The sequence below is a fragment of the Agelaius phoeniceus genome, chromosome 9 (assembly GCF_051311805.1).
Source record: "Agelaius phoeniceus isolate bAgePho1 chromosome 9, bAgePho1.hap1, whole genome shotgun sequence".
Classification (NCBI taxonomy): domain Eukaryota; kingdom Metazoa; phylum Chordata; class Aves; order Passeriformes; family Icteridae; genus Agelaius; species Agelaius phoeniceus.
Window position 1 is genome coordinate 6,901,798 of NC_135273.1, and position 27,485 is coordinate 6,929,282.

The following is a 27,485-nucleotide window of genomic DNA, read 5'->3' on the forward strand; positions in this document are numbered from 1 at the left end:
TTTAGCCTTCTCACCATTCAAGAAAGTATTGGATGTTTCTTGGAATGATCCCTAATCTCCCACCACTTTTCTGTAAGGATATACAAATAAGGTAGTAAAACCTGAGGCTCTCTGTGGTCTGTGGATATGATTTCTTCTCTGCATAGTGGGGTTGATACATGTATTGTAAAACCAGAATTGATCCACGTCTCATAAATTTCAGTGAGACTTTTTTCCTCCATTAATTTCTCTGAAGAGCACAGATCCATAAAATGGACAAGGTGTATCAAGAATCTTCTGAGAAAACAGGTCTTTTTATTTACTTTAGAAAGTGTATGCTTTTAATTTAGAGGACAATAAATCTGAGGCTCCAGAGCTGGGAGGGGGGATGCTGGTGTAGAATGGACATTTTGAAGATGTGAGACCTACCAGAATGACATCCAGCATGTCATCATCATCATCTGCAATTGATTAGGCACAATTTTCTCAACTCATGGCTGGTATTCAATGAACAGCAGTGCTGTGAAATACTGGAAGCAGGTGGTGAATGAGAGCACTTACTGAAAGCTAATATATATCAATAAATTTTGATTTTTGTGGTGATTTTATGTTAACCTAAACCTTGATATATTATGTATGCAAACTGATCTCCTGTTAAGAAGTGATTATAATCAAATGTTTTATTCCATTGTGAATTTAATTTATTTCATATTTTAATAATTAAGGAACAAAAATTCTGAGGGGAAAATTACAAGCATTAGCTCTTCCATCAGTAAAGGTTATATTCTGACTCTGTTCACATAATGTTACAAAGGCTATAAATTGGCAGCTGTTCAGGACAATTTCTTCTGTGAAAACCTCCCAAGTATTAACTACCTGTTGTTTTGTTTATTTCCCTTGTGACAAGAACTCACGATCCAAAAAGAATTGAAGTGTATTAATTTGTTTTAAAGGATGCTTCTTAAAAATTTCTTTCTGCTGCCTCCATACCAGAGTCTCTATGATGTGACAGTCTCAAGAGCAGGACTGAGGACCCTCTGTGGTGGCAGGATTGGCCCTGTTATAGCAGGAAATTAATCATTCAAAATGCAAATAAAGACAGCAGGCCTGAACAAGGAGCTTACCTCAACAGAGTAAATCTGAAACTGTGACCCAGTTATAGATCTGTTACTTGACACTTATGCAAAGCTCATAAATTATTGAGGATGTTCCTTGGTTACAACTGATGCTTGATACATAGTTCAGGTGTTTCATATCCAACTGTACTTGCATTGCTGTGATATTTCCTTTGTTGTTGTTTTTCCAATCAAATATATTCTTCATTTCCTTCCTCAAACCGTAGAGCTGCGAGATCAAATCGTATCTGTTCATGAGGAAAAGAAGACCTTGGCCATTGAACTGGAAAACCTGAGGTGCAAACTTGCAGAAGTAATTGAAGAAGTATGTATTGTACCATGGAAGGCGAGACCATGTCAGCCTGGAGTCTGTCCTTTCTGTAACTTTGAGCTTATTTTGCTGAAAACGCTCAGTTGTGAAGTTAATTGAATACTGTCTAATCTCCAGTCCTGCCAGTGATGGATCACTCAGGGCATGTCCCTGGAAGGGACCCTCTGCATCACAGTCCAGTCTGCTGCTGTAGCTGGCACATGACTTCTCCTTACCTGTTTGATCTAAGCCCATATTACAACTGTCAGGTCCCCTTCCTGACAGCCCTTCACAGTCTGCAGGGGTTTTCTGGATTTCCTTAAACCCATAGATATGTCAGAAATACTTTTGTAGGACACGTAGTTTAATCACTGGTGCTACTTCTTTGAGTATATCCTTAAGTTCAGCCATTGGCAGTGCTGTGTCATCATAATTAGACCAGCAAATTGGCTTTTTAAGCCAGCAGAGTTTCATTCCTGCTTGAAAACTGGATAAGCCATGTACTGATGCAAATCAAGACTTAGTGGCTCTTCCTGTCTATGCAGCACTTGCATTCAGAAAGACACAGCTGACAGCACTTGGACAATAAACAGAGCCCAGGGGTCTGACTATATTAAAATGCAAACAGTCAAGTAACTTTCCAACCAGGTGCTATGGCACCTGATCCAGAAAGGTTCCAAAGATCATGTATTTGCAGCTGTGACTGGAACATGCCATGGGAGGATTAGTTCATAAGCCTTTTATGACATCTGTTACAACATCTGTAAGGTGGAGTAAAGTGCTTTCCATCCCACTGGAAACTCCAGCATCAAGCCAAACCTAGGAAACAGAGCTACTGACAGCAAAATACTGCTTGAATTATGTATGTGCTGTAAGCCTTGTGCCATTAACTGAAATGCTCTTGGTTTTGATGTGTTCTTTATACTTTTCTAGGTAAATAAGCTGAAAGAAGAAAAGGCTGTTTTGACGACTGAAGTTAATAAGCAACAAAAACTGTTGGAGAAGTGTAACAGAGGTGTGTAGTCTCAGCAGGTTCTCCAAGAGTTTGCTGAAGCTGCAGAGCTTTTCTGCTGCAGTACAAAGAGCAGGTTACAGCACAGTGACTGTGGCCCAGATCTGACACCTGAGCTGATTGCTGCAGGCACTGCATCAACTCCTGGACTGTTCCAGACTCTGTACTCCAGGAAAATGTGAATAGCAGGTGTTATGTGAGAATAGGGAAATCTCTTCCTGTGTGCCACAAGTGGGAAACCAGGGGCACAGTCCTTCACAGAGATGGGGTTTGAACCTTACTTCCCTCCTTTCCTAAATCATTACACCAGCCTTCCTTTTTGTTGGGATGCAGCTTCTCATTTTGAATGTCTAATGTCTTGGGAGTAACTTGTTTTATGTTCAGAGGATGATGAGAAAAAGGCAGGAGTGCTAGAATATGAGAATTAAGATTTCCAAGTTATAGAAGAAAATAATGAAGTTTCCTTTACTGGAAAGAGAAGAGAGGTAAAACCAGGGCAGGGAAAGACTAAAAAGAGATATAGCTCAAAAAAGGAAAGCTTTTGCTTAATGAAGGTGCATGCTTCTACATGAGTAATAGTTGATTCCAAAGAAGTTTTGAGGAGAGGGAAAAGTTTTTAGTTCTTAGATTACTCTGCCCTTTCCTTTTGCTGCTTACTAAGCCTTAAAAAATTAAAAATTGTTTGGTAGAAAGCCTCATTGGCTGTTTCCCATTTTCCTGGAGTGGCTGAGATATAGTAGGGCATATCCTGTAAGCTCTCTCCAGGTGTCCATCCCTTACCCCTTCCAGGTGTCTGCATTTCTTAACCTATGACAGGCAGTACTTGAAGGCTCTCAAAACAGTAAACTTCAGAACAGCTGATTAAACAGATTAGCTGGAAGATTTTGATGGGATAATATGACAGATGAAAATTTTCTGAATTTTTTTTCTTTTTTCTAAGCATTATGGAAAGAACAACCCCTAGTTTCACATTTTCCTGTTTTCCTGGAGAAAAGAGTTAAATTAAAGCAAGATTTTTTTTTGTATGCATAAAATGAGCTACCAAAGTATTCAATACCTCTTGTATCCTCTGTTTATGTGGCACTGTGTTGGAGCTGTGCACTCAGTGCATTTCAGTCAGAGTTGATGAATTGATCTTAAATCTTTCTAAGTATGTGGGTTGTTTGTTGGGTATTTTTTGTGTGTGTGGTTGGTTTTTGTTTATTTGCTTTTTTAAGTTAGAATCACTTTGAGAGTCAGGTAGGCTGGTATGTGTATCCCACTGTCTAAATTACCACTTACTGTACCTTCCTTTAAAAACTGTTATGCTCATCTCCAAACCAGGTAAACAAATATGGATTTCTCAAGAATAACATAGATTTTTGATAGAGACATTCAGTAAAGCTCTTTTGAGGCAAAGAGAGGCAAAATCTGGTCTGTGTTACTTGATGCCTGTTACTGGAGATTTTCAGTCTGAAAAGGAGGAGTATTACTCTGTTCAGAAGATTGGTAATTGTGCATATATGTGGTGAGGTTTAGGACAAATACTGCAAAGAAGATTGTATATGTAAATGTAAAACTAGGTCATGCTGTCAGTCAGGGATCCGTGGTACTAGGGAATAGCAGCTTATCTGGGAAAATCAAACAGTACTTCTTCTTTTGATCTGTTCCTTCTGATCTTGTTTAATTCATATAAACAGTGTCTGTGCTGGCAGTAGAGGAATATGAAGAGCTTCATGAAAACTTTGAGCTGGAAAAGAACCTGCGGAAGAAGGCAGAGTCATTTGCACAGGAGGTGAGTAGTCAAGGGAAAATCAAGACATTGCAAGTGGGCCAGCTTGGAGGACTTGATTTCAATTCCCGGCTCTCATCCAGCCCCAGATTCTGCTTAGGTAACATCTGTATTTCATCCATGAAAACGAGTTTACTGTTTCAACAAGCATTTACAAGTACTTTGGAATTACTCATGCAGTCCTACCTCCATCCCCTTTCAAGGCAAGGCTTTAAATTTACCATGGGCTTAGTTTGCTACAACATCCCACTGTGGAATATTGGGAGGGATTAGCTGTCTTTCTAGTGATATAATTTGAAGGACTGTTTTTTTTTCCTGAAAAATACATGGACTCCTAAAAAAGGTGTTGAAAACTACAGTATCAATTGAGGGACACATTTTGAAACATTATATTGAAAGTACTTCTTGTAATTGACAAACAAGCTGACAGGCAACTTACCTACAATGCCAAAGAAATGCTGATTATTTGCAAACAGCTGTTTCTTGGGTTTTGTCATTATTTAGTTGTTGCCTCTTCCAGACTATGGGCCCCTGTTGGTGCAGACTGTCAGAGTAGCTGTTCACTTGAAGGTTTTAATTCCATAAAATTCTCTTACCCAAAATGGAATCACTACAACAGTGAACTTTAGGCCTGTATTATTCTTCCCTTTCTGTACCTGCCTGTCTTCCTGTGGTATTGTGCTGCTCAGAAGGATTTTTAGAACAGTTCTTAAAATACATGACCACATGACAACAAAGGCATTGCTGATTCATGTTTGGGGAACCAATATTTAAAATTACTTTAAAAACCTGTTATCATTGGCCTAGTTTCACACTGATGGTGTCCCTTGAGTGACCTGAGACATCAGAGAGGCTCTGGCCACAACTGCATCCACAGCAGCACAGCTTTCTGCTCGAGTGAGGCTGTGTCAGCTTCCTCTCACAGGGATCGTGCTGCAAGGTCACAGCTGTGTTTGGAGAGCGAAGTTTTCTAGGATGTGCTTACAGTAGCCATGTTTGGATTATGGTAAGGATGTTCAGGGATTTTCTGCCTGCTTTCATTAGCCTGTTTTCTCTGTCTCTATAAAATGTTTCTTTTAAACCTCAAAATTTCTGCTGGGTTTTCACTTGGATTTTGCAAAAGCCACAGTAGTTGTGTTAAGCTATGCAGTGTCAACAGAAGGAAGAGCTTTGAGTAAAGGCAACACTGCATGTGCAGTGCTTTGTTCTTGATTTGTTTGGAGCACTTGGAGAAGGGAAAAAGGCCCCAAGTAACGTGGCTGTCACTGCAGCTGAAAAATGGCACATCTTAGTGTTTTGGATTTTTGTGATGTCTCAAACAGCCAAATGTGTGTTTTAGCTCAGTAAAATTCAGAACCACAGCCTCTGGAGGTTCCCATGTGGTGGTGGGCATGTTGTCTGTCCAAGGGGCTGAAGCACCTTAAGTTTGCCTTTATGGTGTGGTCAGCTCATGCATTCAGACTCAGCCCTTTCATGGCTTCATCTTCTGTCTTTGCATTATGGCTCTCAGGGGAGTGCCTGGTGGGGCTGCTTTTCAAAGGGGTGCCCTTGGCCTCCTGCCCTTGTGCCAGGTGAGGAGGATTCTGCCCAGAACAGGAGCACTTGGGAGTGCAGGTGTGAGAGGGAAGGGCAGGTGAGCTGTGTGCAGAAGCCAGCACAGATGGGGGAGAGCAGAGACATGGAGGGAGCAGGCACATATAGGAGTGAGGGAACACTTGAAAATCAGAGCTTTTGATTAAAATTAAAAAAAAAAAAGAGCCAAATACAGCTTTAATTATAGTCATGCTGCTGGCACCACCATAATATATATTTAATTAATCAAAAGTGATCCAACTTCAAACATTAGAATTCATGCTCTTTAGAGGTTCTAAAGAAACTGAGTAAATATTGTCAGCCGTGGTGTGGAGAGGGGGAAGGAAAAGGAGAGAGGTTTTGAAGTGAGTCACAATCCATTGTGAAAGGTACAGGAATCTGCATAAAAGAACTAAATAAATAGAGTGTGTAAGGGGCGGAGGCATGGAAAAATCTGTACCTACCTGAATAAAACAGGGTTGTTAACACAGGAATCTTGGCAAGCTTAACCAGAATTCTAGTGTCAGGTTTTAAGAGACACTTGAAGATCTCTCAGCTGTTTGTGAAGCAGTTTATAAGAAAACAAAGGAAGGCAGAGAGTATCTTGAAGGCCATTGCAATAATACAGAGGTAGCCCTGAAAAGCACTCTCCCACAAAGATGAGCAAAATACAGTACATGCAGCCAAAGCAAGCCAAAAGCAGAAGAACACAGTGTGAGAAGCAAACTGAAACTCTTAGGCATGCAAAAATCTCCTGAGTTTAACAAAATAATCTTGCATAAGTTGTTTATTAAACATACAACCTGCCCTGCAACAATATTTTGTGAAGTGATGTTGGGGTTGAAGCCCAGCCCCACACAGCTGCTTGCTCACCTTCCCCCAGCAGGATGGGGGAGCAAATTGGAAGTTAAAAATGAGATAACTCATGGGTTGTGATAAAGACAGTTTCCTAAGTACAGCTAAAGCTGCACCCAAAAGCAAAGCAAAGCAAAACAAGAAATTTGTGCGCTGCTTCCTATGGGCAGACAGAGGCTTCTCCAGGAAAGCCAGGCTCCATTAGGTACAGCAGCCACTTGGGAAGGCAGACACCATCACTCTGAGGGTCCCCCTCTTCCTTCTTTTCCCCCAGCTGTGGATGCAGAGCAATGGGCCACAGAGCATGGTGCCACCTGGTCTGCACTGTCCCTCTGGGCACTTGGGCTCAGCTGTCCTGGCTGTGTCCTCTCCCAGCTCCTTGTGCACCCCCAGCTCACTCACTGTGGCGTGGGGTGAGGAGCAGAAAAGGCCTTGGCTCCATGCAATAATGAAAATATCTTTCTGTTACCAAATCCAAAACACAGCCCCATGCCAGCTACTGTGAAGAAAATTAACTCTCCCAGCTAAAACCAGCAGAAGTGAACAGTTTATTATTAGTGTATGCTGGTGGAGAGATAATCCCTGCACCTGAAGTGCTCTGGAAACCTCATGGAGAAGAAGCAGAGTGCTCTCAAATATGACATTGAGCTGATTTTTTCCCTACCCTCTGTATTTTGGACAAATAAAAATGAAGTGTGAAACTGCTGAGCAGTTTGTTGGGGTTCCTTTCACTTCTGAGGCTCACACAGGCTTTTTGCTCAAAATGCACAACTGGAAAAAGAAAGGTTTCCCAAGTCTTTATGGTAACCTGTAAAACAGTTTGCAGTTAAGAAGTTGAAAGGCTGCATTCAGAGGAAATATGATCCAGATGAATTAAAACAATTCAGTGAATCTCTAATGGGCATCATTCATCTTTTCATTGACTTTCCCTCCTCAATGCTTTCACCATCCTACAGCTGTTTGTGCTTTTAAGTAACTACTGCACAACAAAACTTGTATTTAACTTGTTTTCCTCAAAATACCTGCATCCCATCCCTGGGCCAGTGCACAGCTGACTTTACTTACTCTGGGACTGAATCTTCCCATATTGAAGGATAAAAGGTGGCTGTCAGCTTGGGGGAAATCATTGTCACTCTTGGCAGGTGTCTGCACTACTCAGGAGGTTGAATGCAATGAGTTTGGTTATCTTGATGACATGAGCTCCCAAAGACCTCTTCCTGAGATGCATTTGTGACCTTTTGGGTTAATTTGTGAGGACTTTAGCATTAACATATTACATCTGTGAGTGGATACTGCAAAAGCAGCACTGGAGAAGCAACTCTGTGCTTGCAAGTGCCACTCTCAGTGCTTTACCCAGAATAGTTCAACTGCAACTGGTGTCTGAAGATAATTAATTTGCAGTCCAGCTAACTGAACTGGATTTAATAATTAAAGAGACATAAGTAGTTAGTACTTGAATTCTCCTGAGCTTGGATGTTACCACTTTTGAAGCATGATGTAATGCTAATTTGTTTCATCAAGCTTTTTCCCAGGAAGAGGCTTGGGGAATGGTAACAGATGTGTGCTCCAGGAAGCTCTTTGGTCTCTTTTCCCCCCATCTCTTTTTGTTCAGGCAATTAGTCTGTGGGGGAAAAAAAGTGAAGATGTTTCCTCCTTTTTCATGTGGTGTATGATCTACTTGTGAATCTGTTAGATGGTGTCTAAATGCTGTAAGGCTGTGAGCATTATAGAATGTATCCCTATGCTTCTACCATGACAAAAAGAAAACTGCAGGAAATGAAGAAATAAATAACAATAGAGATTATTTTCCCCCTGTATTTTGTGCAGTTATGCCTCATAAGTGAAGAATGAGTGCTGTAGTTTGAGAAACCCTTTTGTACAGAGCAGGCTGGTAAAATAAATCATGCTCTGTTTTTAAGGAAGTCACATTGTTGGTAGGAGTACAGTCTGCTCACACTCAGAAGTACAGGCTCCAAGCACCTCTGTGGTGAGAAGCAAACAATGGACAAAAAATAGGCTTAACTCATCTCCTCCAGTTCTCCCATTCTGGATGAATTAGACCTCTTCTTTTGAGCCACAAAACTTACTAATGCTGCAGCTTGTAGCTCTTTCAAAAGAGTCCCTTCAGAAGCTGTCTGGCAATTAGCCAGGTGACTAAAATCAACTGGATTTTATCTTTATTGGTCAGAAATATTATGAATCATCTGTGAGTGACTCTTGGCTGTCCATATTATGTATATGACATTTGTCATGGTCACACTGCTCACTTAATACAACTAGATTAGACTTTGACTCCACTAAAGGACTTTTGGGTTTTTTTCCTGATTAGCCATTGAACTAAAAACCGTACCTGGAGTTGTATTTTAATCCTAATTTTAGAGCCACTTAGTGTCCTGTCAAGCCATAATTAGACATGATCACTCTGTTCTCCCCATCACATAAAATCCCTCAAACAGCCTGTTCCTTTGGGGAGATACAACTACCTAGAACCTACCTCTCTTGGGACTTAGTTGAGGTCTGAGCACAAGCTGTAAGGCTTTGGGGTGCACATAGGGCAGAAGGCATCAGCTCCTGTGAACTGTGACAGATGTGAATGGGTTACCCCTCTGTAGGTTGTGGAGGGGATGGGGCAGTGCTGCTGAGGATTGAAAAAAGGACCAGCTGCTCACTTGAGTGATCTTCACTTCTGTTTCACTGTCCCAAGTTTGACTCTGCCTTGCTACTTACCTTTTTTTACTCTATTTATAATGGACAGCATGCCACTGATTTTTATTTTACTTTATGCAGCCATAAAATTACCTTACTAGAACAACACCTGCTGTTGTTGGACATTGGAAAATTGGGACATTTTTCTCCCTTAAACTGTAACTAAGACAAAAAAGTTATTGCTCAAATACCCAAAGGATGTATAGATGGAAGTGCAGCCTCACACAGATATTAAAGAATTTCCTTTGTCAGTGTTTTGCTCCTGGGAGAAGGGTTGGTTGGAAAGTATCCAGTTTTATCATGAACCTTACTTGAGCAAGGCTTGGTGTTCCCAGGGATTTGACACTAACAGAGTTGCTTTCTAACGTTTTTAATGAGGAAGAATTCCTTTTTCAGCCCTGCTGTAAACCAAAACCAGCTGCAGTGAACGCTCTGTCGGGTCAGGGGCTGAGCATGAGCTCTGGCCTCACTGAGGTCAAGGGAAAACCTTCTGTTATTTTCACCCCCTTCTTTCCACCTCCCCAGCTCTTGTCAAAACTCTGCTGGTAGAAAGTGGCCCAGATTTCCTGTACTTTGCAGCTTCTCTTTGTAAACTCAGGGAGAGGAAGATACATAACTGGCTTGCACAACAATGGGTGATTTTAAAAATGAGACTGATAGGTGGAAGCAAATTGTTTTTCTTTGTGGTCTGCCTTCAGCTGCAGGTGTGGTTTTCAGCAGATTCCTGCACCATTGACTTGTGTTTCCAGCATTGATTGGGATGCTCTGCAGATAATTGTCTAGCAGGTGGCAAAGTCGGAACTAATCCATCACTTGGTTAAATTCCACCTAGTCCAAATAATCTTGTTAGTAGCTGTTTTGCCCTTTCAGCAGTCACTTTAATTAATATTCAGGGTTGTGCAGATAGGCAGGTTTCCACCCTGCTAAAGCAGGAATTGATTTTTTTTAAATTTTAAGTTAGAATTAATTTGCAAGTGTCTTTTTTTGTCCTGTGTCAAACAGTGCAGCCTCTCAAAAACTTGGAATCAGTACCACCAGCTTGTTTGACACAACTGTCCTGTCTGGTATTGTTCCTTCCACTTAGAATATGCTGGCACTTATAGAAATTATGTAAGTAACTTCTGAGATGGTTTGGACTCCCCGTGAGAATTGGTTCCCACGTGTCTGATTGCAGCATTACCTTATAATCAAAATTATTCTTCTGTGATATTGAAGGTGCTTTCATATTTGTGAGCGGGGAAATATTTGCACTAAAGCAGTTTATAAAGCTAATTGAAAATGCAGGACTTGATGTGAAAGCTTCTGAAGGAAAGAGTTTTCATCCAGGTCTTCAAAAGGATTTTTATCATTCTGTTGCAGAAGAACATGAAACAAAGTGAATATGAATTTTCTACACTTGGTGAAGTATCTACTCAAGTTGAAGAAATCAAGTTGCTCTACTTGATTTCTTCTTGTTTTGGCAGCTTTCTGCTCCCTCAGGCTGGAACAACTCTGGTTGGATTTAGTGGCAGAAACTTGGTGAATAAAAATCTGGAATTGATCACCTAAAGTATTTTTCATATTAAAAAAAAAAAAATTAAAAATCCAGGTTTCGCTTTGCTTTGAAAGTGTGTAAACTGATGTTTGCTGAAGTTGGCTTCCAGAGAGAGGTTGTTTTCTTTCAGGGGTAAATAACCTCTGTGAGTGACTTGACAGGAACACAGAAAACTTAGAGACAGTATTGAGTTGTTTTGCAGTGATTTAGAGGCCTTTCTCAAGTATAATGTTCCAAGATGCTGTTTCTTTTAAGAATATTCCCAAGTGTTAAATGAATCAGTTGCAGTACTAAGGCAAACCTTTATGGATTGTTGTGGGTAGCTTTGATTCCCAGTTTCTCTTGCCCTTGAACTGTTTTTGCCACAGCCCTACTAGTGATTTCTCAGTAAAAGACAACATAAGCATAAATTGGTTTGACTGGCAGAATGTGGGGGCAGAGAGCTGATGTCCAGTGCACATTTGACTCTGCACTGTCAGCAGTTTGTTCCTGTTTGCTGTATGACAAACTGCAGCACCAGAGCCCACGTTCATCATTTCCTCTCCATCAAATGCTTCCAGTCCTTTGCTGCCTGCCCCCATGGCACAGCTTTGCCCAGTGGAGTGTTCCCTGCAGGTTTTCTTGGTGTTAGGGCTGCATCAGGTGACTCCTCCTGGCATGCAGGGTCACACAGGCTGCCAGGGCAGGTAAAAGTTCAGAGATTTTCTCAGTCTGTCTGCACAGAGCTGCTTGCTGGGAAGGCTCAGCTGAGGTGTCTGTGCAAAGAATGCTTGCCACAAGCATCAGCTCATACTTAATATCTAATTATATTAAAAGAAATAAATCACAGAGCACTGCAGTGGCACCAGAGGGGAAGAAACCATGTGTCGTGTCTGTAATTCTGGTTTGTGAATAAACAGGATGGGAATCTGAAAAGATGTCATGGCACTTTTGTATTTCTAATACTTTATTCTTAAAATATCTCCTTGCTTTTGCTGAGCTCTACAACAGTGTTTTTGCAGTCTGAGGGAGTACCTGCATTCTCAGGCTGTTCTCTGTTCTGCTGTCAGAAGTGGCTCTGCTGACCTGTGCACACTCCCGTGAAACCTCAGCATGACCCAGTCCCTGTTTCTGCTCTAAGAACAGGCACAGCTGAGTTTGTCGAGTGCAAGCCCTTGTTGCCTGGGGGCAAACATCTACCTGAAAGAGATGTCAAGGTGCAGAACAAATTCACTAGGAATTTTTTGTTGATGGGAAGCAATCTTTTTTTTTTTTTCCTAGTTCCTAAACAGTCTGGGAGGAACAGATCTCTCAGTGAAACTGCATATGCTGACAGCTTCTGCACCTCTTAAGTGAAGCCTAGAGATGTGTGGGAATTTTTTATCAATGTCAGGTCTCTAGACCTTTTGATTTTTGCCTGCCCCCTGCAATGCATTCATTTGCCACATCAAAAATATAAGTTGGGAAGAGGAAGAAACACAAGGATCAGAACTAAAAGGCTGAAATTGTCCTAAAAAGCATTTTCCCAGGGCAAGTGCCTACACTGATTACACAGTCATGGGCTGAAATTTGTTTCCTGAAGAAATGAGTTTCCATCATTCACATACCCAGCTAACCCTCAAATCAGTGGCTTTATGCCAAGGCTTGCAGATGTGTTTGAGGAGCTAGCCTGTGAATTCATAGATATTTTATCTTCCACCTAGAGTTCTTTTAGTCTTTCCAGAGCTCCCAGAATGGGGCTCAGATTGTTCCCATTTCCAGGAAACAGAATTGAGAGATGTGCTTAAATTCTGAATGCTGCCAACATGTGGGTAATTGAGGTTGTACCAGTGGGTGGTTCTGAGCAAACACCTGGCTCCTTTCAGTGTGAGCTTAGCCCTTGTGAATTTTGCTCTCAAACTTCTTTTCCCCTTCCTTCTCAGCTTCTTCTTCATTATTTCTTCCACATTCACATGATGTTAATATCTCATTTTCTTTCCAATTGCCATTTTAGCATCAGACTGTGCTTGCCTGACTGTTGTTTTTGTTGGGTGTGGGCTTGTTTTGGCAGATGTTTATTGAACAAAACAAGATGAAAAGGCAGAGTCAGTTGCTTCTGCAAAATTTTGCTCCCGATCAACAGCTTTTGAAGGCTTTGGATGACAATGCTAAGCTAACCCACACATTAGAAGAAGAGAGGCTTCAACACCAGCAAAAGGTAAAACAGAATTTCTTTTCATCTCATCTGGAAATCTTTGAAAACCTCCTGAATTTAAGGAGTGCTGTGTCTTAATTGTGTTCAGGATTACTTAAGATCATACCCCCTGTAAGAGCTTCGAGTTTAAAAACTAAATTTCAGAGAAGGTTGTGATTTCCTTCTGAGTCACTGTTCAGATGTGAGTACAGAACTCAAAGGCTCCTGAGCCTGAAGAGGCTCTGGTTTAGGCAAGTATTTTATTCTGGGTGCCAGTGAAGTGCAGTTAGAAGCAGTGAGTCAGGTTCCATTAAGTGAAGAGATGGCAAGAGCATATTTTGGACATTGAGTAATACAAAGGGTGTCTTAGGGGTGTAAGGAAAGAACAAGAGGTGAGAGGTAGGCAATGGTTTGGTTCTCGCTGAAAAAATGGATGGGGAAAGCCAGACAGATACACTGGAGCAGGGAAGTGTTAGGTGAATCTGCAAAGTGCTGTGACAGGATCTAAACTGATTGGATATAAACAAATTTATGCTCTGAAACTAGACTAGATCAATCTCTTTACTGGGAGAAGTCACCATTGCTTCCCAGGAAAGCCTGAAAATGAGCCTTGCTTTAACCCTGAGGCCTGTTCCTAAAACTCTGTTAGTAGGAGGGATAGGTAAACAATTCCTGTTCTTCCATCAACACTGCAATACTAAGACTGCATTCTCAAATGCTCTGAATGAATATTTTGGAAGAATCATTCCAGTTCATAGAAAACCTCTGCATCTTTGGCTACTTTGAAGTCTAGAGCAAAATGTATATATTTAGGGAGCTGTGAAGTTACTGCTACTCTGCATCTGAATGCTGCCTCTGATTCAGATATTCCATAATTTCCCCACTGGCATCTGCATGAGTTGAGACAAGGGAGTTTAAATAATGAGCCTGTCAGTGGAAGCTGTAAAAGAACAAAAATGTCAACGTTCTCGTGCTTCAAATGAGGAAATGTTCTGAAATTAATTATGTGATAAAAACTCTATAAAAAGAAAAGGGAACAACGTAAAGCTTAAGTACTTTGGAGCTAAAGACATATTTTAAAGAAGAGATAAAGCAAGTTGGGATCATAACAGAAAATTCTGACATCTCTCAGAAGAGTCTTTCCAGCTCTCATTCAAAATTTTTCCTTTTTCTGGGACTTCTGCTTCACTCCTGTACTATAACATGATGTTTTCAGCCATAATTGTTCCTAGTGGGTTATTTGCCAACAGGAGGGACAGAAAATGTCTTTTATTGTGATGAATGCTCTTGTTTGCTAACTGCAGATTAAAGAATTAGAAGAGCAGCTAGAGAATCAGTCCCTGCACAAGGAGATTGGTCGCCTTAAACAGCAACTAGAACTTTTGGAAGAAGATAAAAAAGAACTGGAGCAGAAGTGTCAGCATGCAGAAGAAAAAGCTAGGGACCTAAAGCACTCTGGTAAAATTGTGTAATAACTTTGATTTCAGGGGTGAGGTGTGTGTGTGGTTGGTGCACATCTACATTTGAGACCCTGGAAGCTTCTGTGTAGCCATGACCCAGACCTTTGCTTCATTAGACCAAGTACAGCAGCTGCCTTCAGTGGCAGAACAGCTGTGTCCAAAATGTGTGTCCAGGAATAACCCTGTCAAACTTCTGTCAGGAACAAAAGTCCTGTGGTTAGGTTGCCCTGAGTCTTAGAGATGGATAAATATATGGGAATAGGTGTCTATGTGAAAGACACAAAGATTACCCACGGACTTTAAAGTCACTTCATTGATTTTTAATTTTTGTTACCTTTTGAAATTTAAAAGCAAGTTTAAAATATTGCAATTTTAATTTGAATCCATCATTGCAAGAAAAAAGAACCATATCCACTTTGGAAATCATATTCTTACTTCTCCCATAACCTACTGCACACAAAACAGTTGCTAAGGATTTTTGTAACTAAAAGAAATTCAGGACTTTTTTTTTGCCTCTGTTTCTGCCCCTTCCCAGTTAATTATATTTGACAGCATTTCAAGTGCAGAAAAGCAATTTCTACATTTTAGGTCTGACATGAAAACAGGAGAGAAAAAAATCCATTCTACCACGACCCAATTTCACCCATTTTTATGGGGAAAGCCCACACCATCAGCAAGGTAGAGACAGGTCTGGAGGTTGAAATTGTCAATTTCTTTGATCTCTCGTTGGTTCATTCTCAAATACAACCTCTGATACACTGTTGCAGAAATGGGATCAAGTTTTCCCTGCTCTGTGGTTTTATTTGAAGAATCCTGTGTGAGGGAGAGTTTCAGTTTCAGTAGTAACTCAGGTTGGAGGCAGCTGTTTTAATGGGAATCCTGTGCGTTGTTCTTGGTAGAAAATGTCAAACAATTGACTTTGGGCAGTTGCGTGGTTTACTCCTGTTTGTTCTTTAGTTAATTAGTAGAGATTTTTTTCACCAACCACCAAAGCTGGTTTTCAGAGGGCACGAGAGAGCCCAGGAGCTGACTGTGCTTTGTTTCTTTGCCCCGTGCAGTTGATGAGCTTCAGAAGCGAATCCAGCAGTCTGAAAATCCTGCCCCGCCTCCGCCGCCGCCCCCGCCGCCGCCTCTCCCTCCTCCTCCTCCTCCCAACCCCATCCGGTGAGTGCTCCCAGCCAGGGCAGAGCAGAAGCAGGGCTCCTTCATCACTGGCATCCAAGCAGAAGAGTGGAATTCAAAGGAAAAAAGGCTTTCTCCACCTGTCTGGGGCTCCTGAGCTGCAGCGTGGCTGCATTTCTCTTCACAGAGAAAAGCAAGGCACAACTTCCCAAGGGTATTTCTGGGAATCACAGCAGGGAAACTCAGAGAAAGAAAAAAAAAAATTCTTGTCTCATTTGCTGTGCCTGTGTTGTGCCAAAGGAGAATGCAATATGGAGATTGTTTAGCCAGAGTGACGGGGTTTTGTTTCCTTGGCCTGTCAGGGCCAAGCACGTGTCCAGGCTGTTGGTCAGCAGACAGTCACAAGATTCTGCTCAGTTCAGTTGAGTGGAGTTGAGTGCTTGTGCAGATTCAGTGTAATATAGTTTATATAATATAGAATAATATAGTATAATAAAGGAATTAATTAGCCTTTGATATCAGTGGAGTCAGATGCATCATTTTCTCCCTTTGTCATCAGGGTTGCTCTGTATTTACTGTACTGCAGGACATGCTCAGTGCCCCACCTGCCCCCAGACTTAACAGCCTGACCAGTTCTGAGCAGTGCCTGCCTTGCCAAGCCTAACAGATTGTCCAGACTGTGATTTTGGAGGAGGAGGGATACCTGTCTCCTCTAAATTTAGGAGATTTTTTTTTTCCTATTCACCTGATAGCTGTAATTATAGACTTGTGAAATGCTTTCTATTGCCAAGAAAACTCCTTTGAACCAAAGGATATGTTGGATTATTGTGTGTTCCTTCATGTCAGATACTGATGATGAAAATGCAGACTCCATTGAGTTCCCACAATTACTTTCATAAGTTAAAAAGGAGGAAAAAAAAAATAACAAATGAAAATCACCACCCAGTCATCAAGCATTTTTGGGCAAAATTATCAAAATTTGGCTTGATTTCTACAAAGGACTATAAAAGAGGATGACCAGTCTATGCTGATGTATCAGGCATTAGACCCAAATTAATGAACAAAACACTAAAGGACACTTAGTTAATTTCAAAAACTCTGCTAGCCTTGACATTGTCTGCTTGGTTTTAAAAATAAATGGGCTTGGATGACAGTTTGCAACCTTCTGTAATAGAAATGACATGCAGGAGTCTTGTTAACTCCTGTGTTAAACTTATGAATATATCTGATTACTGGGGAGAATTCATCCCTTTGTGCATCTTGCATTGTTTTTGAAAACTGAACATATTCAGGAAGATTGTGTTTGGCCTTTTGCTTCTTTTATGTCCATTAACTCATTTGCCTGCTTGTTCCTTTCTCACTGATGGATAGCATGAAGTAACTGTGGAGGGGTGTCATGGGATTTTTTGTTTAAATTTGTGCCCTTTACTGTTTGGAGTAGGTGCAGCTATTAATTTTGAGCAAAGTCAGACTATTTCCTCATGCACTGTGATGTGTATGTGGATAGAAGTTGTTTCAGGACATAGGCAATGGCTGCTGCATTTTTCTGGGACAGAGTTTGGCCTTTTAGGCAGGGATGTCACTGCTGTGTAGGGAATGATGCTCAGTAGGGAGTGACTGGCCCCACTGACACATCAGATGTGCACAGGAGCTTTGTTCTTCAAGATGAATCATTTGCTGGTGTGGACTTATACATTGTGAATATAGTGAGGGGATAATTGTTTGACACTGTAAGAGATTACAAACTTGGAAATGGTGAGGAGATACTGATCACCATATTTAAGTGTCCTCTGGAGAACAATACTTCAACATCTCCAGCTCTTCTTTCTGTTTATTATGCCAGAGCAGCTTCTGTTTGTCATGTGTCACAACGAGACCCTGGCTTTTAATATTCAAATCTGGAGTGTTTTGATTTGTGCCTAATGTCTGTTAAAAAGAAATAAATTTCTCTGGTGCATTTTGATGGGAGGCATTGTGGGGGGTAATTCAGTGCATCTGCATTCGAGAACCATTAAATGAGTCTTTTGTAAGTGGCTGTATAATCAGGTGTAAGCAGGCTGCTGCTGTGTCATGTTCAGGCTCATTCTGGCAGTGGGGGGACCCAGGACAGAATGACAGTGGGGGGACCCAGGACAGAATGACAGTGGGGGGACCCAGGACAGAATGACAATGTGTTTCATTTCCCCCCAAGGTCTCTCATGTCAATGATTCGCAAGAGATCTCACTCCAACACCAACGTGAGCAAGAAGGAGAAGCCTCCTCAGCAGGAGTCAGGTATGGCTCATCCCTTCTCAGGCTGTGTGGGTTATCTTCTGGGGCTGCAGGAAAGGAGCTGGGGATAAAGATGGTGGTTCAGTGCTTCTGATTGATAGCATTATCTACAGCTCTCCATGTCCAGCATGTTCCTCTGCCTTGCAGTCCAGAAATGGGATTGCAGCCCAGGAATATGTGTGTTACAGACACATTTTATGAAAAATTCTTTCCTTAGGATTTTTTCTCCTGAGAAGCTGGGAGGCCTCAGGAACAAAATGTAAACAATGATTATCTGCTGCTGTGGAATGCAACAGGTGCATCTGGGATTGGGCTCGTGGTTGTTTCTAATTAATGGCCAATCACAGTCAGCTGGCTCAGACTCTGTCCAAGACACAAGCTTTTATCATTCTTTCTTTTTCTATTCTTAGCCAGCCTTCTGATGAGATCCTTTCTTCTATTCTTTTAGTATAGTTTTAATATAATAGATATCATAAAATAATAAATCAGCTTTGTGAAGCATGGAGTCAGATCCTCATCTCTTCCCTCATCCTCAGACCCCAGTGAACACAGTCACATATGTGCACCAAGATGGGAAGTGATATCTTTGGTACTTTAGCTTTGGTATTCCTAGGAATACCAAAGGACTCTGGGCTTGTCTGGTTCAGAGAAAAGGAGGCTGAGGAGTGGCTTTATTGCTCTCTACAGCTCCTGAGGAAGGGACAGGGAGGTGCTGAGCTCTTCTCCCTGGGATCCAGTGACAGAACACGTGGGAGTGTTTAAAACTGCATAAGGGAATGCTTAGAGTGGACATAAGGAAGAATTTATTTATGGCGAGAATGGTCAGACACTAGAAAAGGCTTCCCAGAGAGGTGGCTGGTGCCCCAAGCCTGTAGGTTTTTGAGGCTCTCAGGAACATGCTCTAACTTGTGGTCAGCCCTGAAGTGGTCAGGCTGTTGGACCAGATGGTCACAGTGAAACATTTTGTTGTATTCTACTCGAAACTTCCTTGAGATCCCAAGTAAATTTGTGTAGCCCTCATAGCCACCTCTGCCTCCACAATGAACTGGTCATCAGCATCCAATTTACTTCTTCCAAAAGGACTTGAGTATGAACAGTCTTTGAGGCTGCAGGTCAAAAACCTCAAGGGAACACCTAGGACTTGCTGTAAGTGGAGAAAAGTTCTGATCTTCCTGATTGAGCTGCAGCATGTGCAGGGCTTTGTGCTTCTACAGGTTACCTGCAAGAGGCAGAAGACCAAACCTATGAGCATTAAACAGAGAGCAGGTTCTATTCAGCATCATACAGGGAAATTTCTGAACTTCCACATGGAAATATCTTCTGTCTAGAGCCTCTCCACAGAGCTTGTTTGTTAAATACTTCAGTTTTCGTCCTTCAATTCATATCTTGTGAAATTACCACTCAGAGTTGACTGTAATTCTAATCCTTTAATAACACTGAAAACCTAAAACAAAACAGTCTTGCACTAAGGTAGCTCTGCATGCAAAGTAACAGCTGAAATTGCATTTTATTGTTGTTGATGGAAGCTGGAAACTTAGTAGGTTGAGAACAGGAGTTAAGTACAGATTTGCAAATGACTGTGAGTGCCTGAGGAGTCGGGGCTAGTTAGACAGGCATTGCCAGTTAAATAACCAAGGCTTTTCTTGCTGTTTCTCTCTTCCTTCTGAAGCAGCAGGAGTTTGTTTTTAGTGAATTGCTTAACTCATTTGCTGCCACTTAAACAAAGAAGGGAACCTGGCTGAAATTATAGGATATAACTGTTAAAAAGCCCCCTGCTGTTAGCAGACTAATGGTATGTAAGGCAGGCTGGATTGTTGCATGGAGCCAGCAGGCAGGAAGTGGGGGAAAGAGAGTTTTACTCCTTCCATTCTCAGGTGAGGAACTGAGGAATGGAGTGACTTGGGCAGGTCCCTGGGGGAATTTCTGGGAACTGGTTACCAGTCTGAGAGAAACAAGGCTGTTGGCCTGGATAGAGCAGTTAGAGAGATGACCTTGTGTGAGATCTCTGATGAAGGGTCAGTCTTATCTTTCAGTAGAAGTCCAATTATGGTGCCTTGATTTGTCAGGGTTCCTTGAAGCATCCTAGATGTTTTGATTACAACTTTCTGTTGAGACTGTCACAAGTAGTGATTGCATGAAATACTCTGAAATTCACTCTTAAGTTCTCAACTCCCCATTCTTCCATTATTTATTAGTAAACTAACAGTTCTGACCTTTCTTCAATTACATATAAACTGCTTTTCCTCTTAATAGTTGAGCTGTCCTTAAAATAACAATTTTAAAAAGGCAGAAAATTCTTTCTTTATCTAGTTATTATATCAAACTTGAGTCTTGTTTTAACCCCTGTTAAGGACTTAGAATGAGTGGTTTCTATCCCATACCACCAATTAAGCCTTTATATTTGAAACAGCCTGTTTGTGAAATTAAAGGCTGACATTAAATCAGCTTAGAATACATAAACCACATTTCTATGAATCATCAAGAGTACCCTGACAAGTGAGAGAGCAGAAATCTTTTTAAAATTCCTGTTACATAAGGTAAAAGGTTGGCAGCTTTGAATAGCATCAACTCTATTTCTCCAAGTATTTAAGTGCTCTTCCCCCCCCTCCCCTTCCTGGTATGTTAAGGGTTTTTTCTTTTGTTATCCAGAATAAGTTAACAGGCATTATTTAGGTTCATCACAGAGCTTCATATGTCATCTCAATAATTTGCAGTCCTGATACCAAATCTCTTGACAAAGCAGCCATTTCCTTCCATGGTATTTCAGTTTTTTCCCTTTAACTTGATGCAGGGTTTTTTGAAGGGGTGGGTTTAGGTCAGGCTGAGGTGTTGGTGTGCTGTTCCTGCCAGGTCCTCAAACCCATGAGAAATGGGGGAGTCTCTGTCCTGGGGCATTATCAGCTTGTCCTGTGTCAGTGTGGAAGTTTCTGCTGAGCCCCAGTGGAAGCAGAGCTGTGTTCTTCCAGCCCCTGCTGCTTCAGCCTAGAGCACTGAGCTTGTGCAATTCCCAAACAGGTCCTGGAGCTTGGTACTCTTCAGGATGAGGGCCCTGCTTCTGCCCAAACTTCTGCAGCTGGGCATTTGCAAAGTCAGGGTGCTCAGTGCAGGGTGGAATTTTATCCTTGGGGAGCTGGGGACAGCTGAGCTGATAGCAGAGATCCCTGTATCCAGAATGAGAACATGGTTTTTTACTTTGTACCATTTCTGGGCAGTTCCTCTCTGAATTGTGATCTGTTATTTGACTTTTTTAGCAGGTGAAGAAGTTACAGATCTGAAGAGGCAAGCTGTGGAAGAAATGATGGACAGGATTAAAAAGGGAGTTCACCTGAGACCAGTCAACCAGTCAAGCAGGCCTAAAACAAAGGTTTGGAATAAGTAGCAGCCCAATAATTTTAGCTGAGTACAGTAATTTACACTGAAAATAAACTTTTCTGTTATATATTCAGAAGAACACATTTTCCTCCCCTCATTTACTTTGCTTGATTTTGGATAAAATGAATTAGAGCAGCAAAAAACAACAGAAATGAAGGCAGCAGTAAGTAAGTAAAGGCCAGTTTCTTAGACACAGAAAAGAAGCTTGTAAACAAACAGCTGGTAAGAAACAAAAAGCACAGAGAGAATACCTAAAGTGCTTAAAGGGGATGATCAACAAGTAGACTGCATTAACACTTTTTTTTCTTTTATGCAACACAACTTATACCTGAGTGTGGCTACTGTAGATCATTGCTTACCTCCCTTACAAAAGCATAATCTTTATTTGTAGTCTGTGGTTCACAAGATGCTGAGAGCTGAGGCTCTTCTCTTCATCAGAGTAAGGAAATGGATGGAGTGTTAGCCCTGTGCCCAGGGGAGGAGGGGACAGGGGGAGTCACACAGCCACAGCCCCTGGGTGAGGTCTGTCTGCAGGCACAGAGCCTCTCCTGCGCCACTTCATGTGACTTTTAACATTTGTGTCTTGTGTTTGCTTACAGCCAGAAACACCAAAGCCCTCTGAAAGTGCAATGAAAGAGCTAAAAGGGATTCTGGTAAGAGGAAACTTTCATATTAAATTTCATTTTCTTCTCCTTGAGCTGACAGGGCCTTCTGTGCAAACTGTGAAACTTCTGCCTTTTGGGTTGAAGCCATAGAAGCAAATCCCCCAATTCCACCACTTTGGTTTGGCTTAAGGAGAATTAGTTTTTGCACTCTTCTCTGGGTTTGTGTGCTCCTGCCACTAGAGGGGATTTTGTGGTCTGTATCTGCCATAGATTCTTTGGAAAATTTCCAAGTACTCACAGTGGGGATGCTTAGGGATGGAGTATCTGTACCTAGTCCAAAGTAAAGCCCCTGGACTGCTCATGCAGTAGATGCAGAGTTGTCCTCATCAACTGGTCTCTTTCCTGTGGCACCAGATTTCTTGTTAGCATAGGTGAGGTTTAAATCAAGCAATAGCTCTGGTCTGTCTGCATTTATATGTAGAAAAAATGGATTCTGAGTAGCTGTCCATATAACCCCTTATCATAAAATAAAAACTTAAGGCATGTTGTAAGCAATGTGCTCCTGTTGTGTCCTTTACTCAAGTCATTGCTTGTTGCTTCTTTTGCACAAGAGCTAAAATTGTGTCAGAAGGAGCTGTAGTTCTTGCTCCCTGACTTTTGTAACCCTGAAACGTTTGAGGTCCTCTTTGGCAGGTGAAATTCTGCCAGTATTGAAGCAAAATGCTTCATGTCCACTCTAGAAGGTGAAGCTAATCATTCTCATCACCCTGTGCTAAACAGCCCATACAAAAAACAGTTCAGTGGTGTTTTGGGGGATGCAGGGAAGTACAGCAGAGTGTGATTTAAAATCAGCAGTGATGGGTTAAAGTTGCTGTTCTCCAGTCATGTGAAGAAGCAGGGGAAGAAGGGAAGAAATGGTCTCTAGAGAGAGTCACTAGACCCTAATGCTGAGCCCTAATTAGAGGGACACTTAATTAAATGTGGCAGTAAATAGGAAAGGAATAAAATGCAGCAGTGAGACTGTTCTTTAGGCAGAATTCCATAATTACAGGAGTAGTGGGATGTGGTGTGCTGTTTGCAGCAGTGAGGGTTGGACAGGGCTGTCCTGCCCAGGCTCCTTTCTCTAATAGCTGCTTTATTTCTCCAGCACTGTGTCTCTGACATCAGGGAGGCTTGGTTGTGCACTCAGGGGAGCAGGGAGAAGCCTGCAGGCACTGCAGTTCTGTGTCAGGCTCCTTGCTTTCGAGCCTCTCAGGGTATCTGCAATGCAAGACCAACTGTATGAAATGCAGCTCCAGTCTGTTCTTGAGAGCAGTGATTATGCACAGTCAGACAACAAACATGGGGGTGGAATGTGATGGAGTAAACATTTGTTGTTACTATGCTAATTATGCATTTTGTGTAGACCTCCATATAATTGTTACAAACAAAACACATTTATGTTGTGCAAATTCCAGAGTTTGAGTGGCTCCCGTTTTTAAGTTGCTTTTGTACACGTACATTTGTACAGATCTGGGGCATACTGCTAATGAAAAACCTGCTCAGTTAAATTTCAAATAGTTTTGAAAGAAGATTTTTTAACTTCTAGGCAGGAGTGAAGAATTAAGAGCATCTTTGCAGGGCTCCTGAAAGTAGCACAGCTTTTGCAACTTGCAGTACTATTTCCTTCTTTCCTTGGCTATTTCTAGTCAAAAGTTATGTGCTTATCAACAAAACATGTCAATAGAATGTTATTTATGATCTGGAAAAATGCTGTATGAGTCTGACGTGTTCTGGAAGGCTGAATGAATAAGATTTATGGAAAGATTCAGAGGGAAAATGAAATAGTATATGGGTACCAAATTTCCGGTTGCATTATAAACATTTTGGGCAAATTTTACAATCAAGTATGTTCTGATCCAACAACTGATTTTTGGGAGTGGGAAAATGCATTCAGTATGCACTAAATGTGTGTTTAAATTCCTGTAGGCAAGTTTGTGAGGTTTCAGGCTTTGCTTAAAGCCTCTTTTCCTCCCACTTTTAAGAAGAGTGCTCCTGAACTTGCAGCTTCACTGATACCACATGCTAGCCTTGGCATAAGGCAGTAATGGCATTTGCTTATGCATTTATTAATAGCATTTATTTAATAATATTTAATAATATTATTTATTTATGTTCTGTATGTATAAAAAACTGTTTTAGCTTGAGATCTAACTCTGTGCAAAAGAGAAGCCTTGAAGTATATAGACACAGAGTCAGGTTTATGGCAGAGCAGCTATGTTATATAGGATATAATCTGTTGCAGTTGTAGCTGATAACCACTGACTTCTGCACATACATGTATCCACCAGGATGCAGCCACACAGGACCATGCTAAAATATAAAACCCACTGGAGCAGTAAAAAATGGATCTTTGGCTCTTTGTTAGCAGAGGTTAATTATGTGCATGATAACTCTCCAGCAGTTTCTTAAGACCCTTTACACGTTAAGATGGAGGAAGTTGGCAGTTTCCCACAAACAGCAGAATTTTCTCATCAGTGGCAGGGCCAGGGCATCTCTCTTCAGCCTGATATCACCTCCCTAATGTGTAGTGAGTGTGGTTTGTCCCTGCATCATGAATCCAGGTCAGGGTGGGCTGGGGAGGGGATCCCAGCTGCTCCCGTTGTGCCAATGGCAGAGCTTGGCACGTTGCTCTGGAGCTGCAGTGTGAAAGATTCTGAAGTTGTGCACATGAGCTGCTTGGCATCATCTGTCCTCAGAGAGTTTCTCATGCCTTTCTCTTGCTGCAGGAAACACTGAATAAATCCACCAGTTCCCGAAGCCTGAAGTCCCTTGAGACAGACAGTGGTGAAACAGAGCTGGAGCGAGTCCTGCGGCGCCGGAAAGTGACCACTGACCAGGACAGTGGCAGTAAGTGCTGCCCTTCAGGAGTCCCCTTCCCCTCCCTGCATTCAGGGGCTCCTGGAGCTCACATTCTCTTCCAGACCACTGCCATTGCAGCCATTATGAGAACTTCACCTTCTTCTTCTTCACCTTCTTCTTCTTCTTCTTCTTCTTCTTCTTCTTCTTCTTCTTCTCCTTCTCCTTCTCCTTCTCCTCCTCCTCCTCCTTCTCCTTCTCCTCCTCCTCCTCCTCCTCCTCCTCCTCCTCCTCCTCCTCCTCCTCCTCCTTCTTCTTCCCTGTCTCACCTGTTGCTTTTCATTCCATTTTCTCCAAGAGCTGCTTCTGTCAGGATTTTCTGCACACACATACACTCAGATTCTTCTTTCCATCCTGGAGCTCAGATGTTATTTGCTTGAACCTTGTCTCTGCTTTGCTCTATTTCTGGTCACATCTCACAGTAGACACTAGAGAGAGTACATTTTCATGGGGGCACTGGCACCAGAGTCAAACCATGACAGACCTACTGTGAAAATACTCCTGAGTAATGCTAGCCAGAGAAATGAGATTTAGGAGTGGTGCTTTGAATTAACCTCCTCTGCAAACCAGGGGTTTCCAGTTTTCCAGTTTTTATGCTGTGCTTTACTGTCATCTTCTGTAAGAAACTGTTGATGTTCTGCACAGTTTGTGCAGGTGTGAGTCCATGCCACAGTTGGTGCAGGTGTGGCTGGGTTTGAATGTCACTCTAGAGCTTTATCTTGGACTTTGCAGACAGCTCATTAGTACTGAGAGCTGGCTTTTCTGCACTCAGGCTGAGAGAGCACCAAAACTGTGCCTGAGTGGGGCTGTGAGGGCAGCAGGACTCACCCCCCAGAAGACAGGAGGATCAACACAGCAAATGCTGCCTGTGGTACAAGGAAGGGAGAGCAGGAGCTGTAAATGCAGTATTTTGATACTCTCTTGCACTGGATGATGTTCATTAAAATTGCATTTTGATTTCTGCAGTTAGCTTGAATTCTGCTCTGCTCTTGTGTTGTTTCTAGACCAATCTGGGTGACAGAAGCATTAAACTTTGTTTGGATTTCAGGTCCCACTGGGATCTTGGCCACATCAGAATCAAAGTCTCTGCCTGTGCTGGGTTCAGGAGCCAGTGGCCCACAGGCAGCACTGAACCAGAAAGATGTGGAGACAGATTTCACTTCCAAAGTACCCAACTCAGGTCCTGTCCCCAACCAGCCTAAGGGTGCTACGGGCTCCAAGCCTACTTTACAGTAAGTAGAACATGGATTTCCAGATATATTGTAGTACAAGATGTGTTTGGTAAGTGATTTAATATCAGTTTTGGTTAACAAGATAAATGCACAGTCTGCAGCTGTTTACCACTGACTCCCCAAATAATTTGCAGCCTCATGTGAAAGGAGAAATTAAATTCTCTTTAATAAAGTTTTTTTCCTCTAAAACCTGTGAACATTCTTCAAAACATGTTCATTTTTGTCAAAAAAAAGCCCTCAAGAGGGCTTTTTATTTGAAGAATAACAAGGTTGAGGGTTTTTCCATATCCTGAAGAGGGATGATAATTATATTGTTAACTCTTGATTAAAAGTAGTTCTGGCAAATACTTTAAAAAATACAATCACGTGAGTCATCTTGGTCTATATGCTGCTGTGCAGGGATGTTTCTGTTGAACCAAAACAAGTCCTGACTATTACTCTTAAATATTTGTTGGTAAAAATTTTGAATTACCTTGAAATCTCAAGTTTAAAAAAAAAAAAAAAAGAAAGATGCTGCATTTGCACAGGTGGGCAGCAGAATCTTTCACCACAGCAAATTGAAGACCTGAAACCAGCATCAGAGTTAAACCTACTTCAGCAATATTTATTTCAGATTCCCTGCAGGATTGGTTTGTTCTCCAACAGTACCAGGCTCCTTTTGGAATTAGGCTGTGCACTTTCTGTTGCCTTGCCAGGTTGCTTGTCAGTTTGTCATTTCAAGAAAAGGAGAGAGATGAGACAAATCAGATTGGCAAAACATTGTAGTTATGGCTAATTAAACTTCTGATTTCCTGCTCTGTCAGTTAGAAAATACCACCAGTACCTATTCTAGCAAGTCTCCATTGCTTTGTTCAGAGGAGAAACTCATAACAAATGAGCTGAATATTCAGTTTGCATCTATTTTTATGAACTGATACTTCATTCTTATGCAGGTACTTTCATCATTTATTTTTGAGTGGATGGAGAGCCCAATTTCCTTTTGTGCACTACAGTTGTATTTAATTCCCACAGAGAATTAAAAGCAGAATGCCATTTTCAATCATATGTATTTTCCCCTTTTATTTCATTTAAGTATCCTTAGAAGAAAAATGATCTTCATTTTAATTTAATCAGAAAGATCAAGATATTTTCAGCAGTTGTTTAGGCATGAATAGTGCCATTGCATTTTCTTGAGCAGCTACCCTTGACAGAAAGGTGAGGTTGATCCTGAAAATTGTGTTTGTAGTTTGTGGATTTCTATGATTTGGAACAAACCAGAAAACACAAGACAACTCCTGCCACCTTTTGTGTACATTTATTTCAACGAACTAAGTGGAAATTGCATTTACAAGAAAGGAAATGAAATAATTACAGGCCCAAGGTCTCACAGAATGCGTGGTGAATTGGCTGTGGAAAGGATCTTGTGCTGACAGTCACAGTTGTTATGTCTTAGAAAAGCATATGTGAAGCTCCATTTATTTCTCAGCTTGCCTATTCAGTGACATCCCGAAAGACACATTTCACTTGAATTTATCTGTTC

The 27,485-nt window shown here is 41.6% G+C and overlaps 1 protein-coding gene across 2 annotated transcripts in view; it reads left to right on the forward strand.

The window, feature by feature from the left end:
• The window catches only part of SHTN1 (shootin 1), a 56,306-nt gene that overhangs the window by 21,341 nt on the left and 7,480 nt on the right, over window positions 1-27,485 (forward strand). Inside the window, exons 6-16 of one of the 2 annotated variants that reach the window (XM_054637074.2) lie at window positions 1,322-1,419; window positions 2,338-2,419; window positions 4,096-4,190; window positions 12,884-13,030; window positions 14,311-14,464; window positions 15,525-15,630; window positions 17,780-17,862; window positions 21,111-21,223; window positions 21,831-21,884; window positions 24,605-24,725; window positions 25,783-25,966. In XM_054637074.2, the coding sequence (XP_054493049.1) occupies window positions 1,322-1,419; window positions 2,338-2,419; window positions 4,096-4,190; window positions 12,884-13,030; window positions 14,311-14,464; window positions 15,525-15,630; window positions 17,780-17,862; window positions 21,111-21,223; window positions 21,831-21,884; window positions 24,605-24,725; window positions 25,783-25,966 (1,237 nt within the window). The remainder of the gene's footprint in view (window positions 1-1,321; window positions 1,420-2,337; window positions 2,420-4,095; window positions 4,191-12,883; window positions 13,031-14,310; window positions 14,465-15,524; window positions 15,631-17,779; window positions 17,863-21,110; window positions 21,224-21,830; window positions 21,885-24,604; window positions 24,726-25,782; window positions 25,967-27,485) is intronic. The other variant, XM_077182829.1, reaches the window with a different exon arrangement.